General features: G+C 37.6%; 1 protein-coding gene across 1 annotated transcript; it reads left to right on the top strand.

Moving 5' to 3' along the window:
* The first annotated feature begins 1,202 nt into the window (after positions 1 to 1,202).
* Positions 1,203 to 1,888, top strand: LOC101998694 (prefoldin subunit 4). Its single transcript, XM_005355651.2, has one exon. The coding sequence runs from the start codon at positions 1,206 to 1,208 to the stop codon at positions 1,608 to 1,610; it is 405 nt and encodes a 134-aa protein (XP_005355708.1). The 5' UTR covers positions 1,203 to 1,205; the 3' UTR covers positions 1,611 to 1,888.
* The last annotated feature ends 297 nt before the right edge of the window (positions 1,889 to 2,185 follow it).

Consider the following 2,185-nt stretch of genomic DNA (forward strand, 5'->3'; position numbering starts at 1 on the left):
AGTGCTAGAAATAGATCCACATGCTCTGTCACGCTGAATAAGCAATCTACCACATGAGCAGTAGTTGCAACTCCACACCATATATTTTTGATGGCATTAAATTTTTTCAGTCTATTAAATAGTAAAATCTTGCATTCGAAAATAGTATCCATCACCATGGTCATATACACATAGCTACTGAGCATCGGAAATGTAGCACTGCGAAATGCTCTATGTGTATGATGCATGCCTGATTATTTCCACTCTCATGTTTAATGCTCTTTTTCTCTCTCAAATTCATAGCCTCTTTTCCTTTAATTGTAATATACTTGTGTGTATTACTATGGTGATATTTTGTTTGTGCTTTGACAAATAAAACTTGCCTGAAGATCAGAGTTTGGAGTTAGACACTACTTAGCCACGGATGTCAGGCAGTGGTGGCACACCTTTAATCCCAGCCATTGGGTTGCAGAGACAGGTAGATCTCTGTGAGTTCAAGGCCACTCTCCCGCACAAGATCAATTCAGTCTAAAAGAGGAACAGAGCTAGGCAATAATGGCCCGCACTCTATCGGGGTAAATGAATGCAGACAGATTGTAATAATATATACAGCTTTAATGGGGAAATAGACTTACAGAACCACAGGTTCCTGCAGAGAACAGGAAAATAGAAGGGGCAGTGGGCTCAAGCTTGCCAGATTTATATGTAAACATTAGCCCGAGGTTAACACGCCCCCTACTGGGCTGGGTTTATCCCTACAATACTCTTAATCCCAGTAATTGGAAGTACCTTGCCTTTAATCCCAGCACTAGAGAGGTGGAGACAAGAAGAGATATGTCTGGGTGGAGAGAGGAATATAAGGCAAGAGGAGATAAGAGTTTAACGTGTTCAGTCTGAGGTTTCATAAAGACAGAATTCAGTCTGAAGATTCTCAGAGACAGGATGTTGTCTTCTTTGGTCTGAGAACTCAGTAGAAATTAAAGGTTTCTCTGTTGACTGGCTCCTTTACTTCTCTGATCTTTCATATTTTACCCCATATCTGCCTCTGGGTTTTTGTTATTAAGACCAATTAGAACTCATGCAGCAATGTACACATACATACATGTATGAATCTATACAAGCAAACACATATATCCTTAAATATATAATATATAAATAGAAACCACACAGTCTCTATGATATTGTTTGTATGAATATGATCTCAAGAATGACTACTTGAGTCCAAGATGGCGGCCACCATGAAGAAGGCGGCTGCAGAAGATGTCAATGTTACTTTCGAAGATCAACAAAAAATAAACAAATTCGCTGGAAATACGAGTCGGATCACAGAGCTAAAGGAGGAAATAGAAGTGAAGAAGAAACACCTGCAGAATTTAGAAGATGCTTGCGATGACATCATGCTGGCAGATGACGACTGCCTAATGATACCATACCAGATTGGAGACGTCTTCATTAGCCACTCTCAAGAAGAAACCCAAGAAATGTTAGAAGAAGCAAAGAGAACTTTGCAAGAAGAGATCGACGCCTTAGAGTCCCGAGTGGCGTCCATCCAGCGGGTATTAGCCGACTTGAAAGTGCAGTTATACGCAAAGTTTGGCAGCAACATAAACCTGGAGGCGGATGAAAGCTAAACATTTTATAATACTTTTTTTTACCTTGTTTAATAAACTTGAATATTGTCTTAAATGATAATTTCCCTTCTTTAAATGAAACTGAAGAAAACTTTCTTTTTTTAAATTTTTCATTTAATTAATGGAAACTTGCCTATTTTCACATGTCTTGCTTATTTATTTTATATTTTTAAAAGAAGACAGTATTCATGTATGTATTTTGCATAATGATTATATCAATTTTAGGGGCTTTATGTCATGTTATTAAAAGCGGTTAAACACTCAAAAAAAAAAAAAAAGAATGACTACTTAACATTGCCAAACTCATTAGCAGGCTCATTTCTGGAGAAGTCTATTTCTTCTACTTTCCTGATTGCATCGCTATTTTATAGCTTCCTTTAAGGTTAGGGGCTTGTGAGATTTCCTCCTAAAATCTTAGTATATTTATTTTTTTCATCCTTATTCAGGTCCTCATCATGCATCCATGTTGTTAAGATTGTACAGATGCTGCTTCTCTGACATTTCTAGAAGACACAATCTTGAGCAAACCTCCTCTTCTTGAAGTTACAATCACTCCATTCCCTCTTTAGAATCCC

Source organism: Microtus ochrogaster, chromosome 17 (genome assembly GCF_000317375.1).
Source record: "Microtus ochrogaster isolate Prairie Vole_2 chromosome 17, MicOch1.0, whole genome shotgun sequence".
In the NCBI taxonomy this organism is placed as follows: domain Eukaryota; kingdom Metazoa; phylum Chordata; class Mammalia; order Rodentia; family Cricetidae; genus Microtus; species Microtus ochrogaster.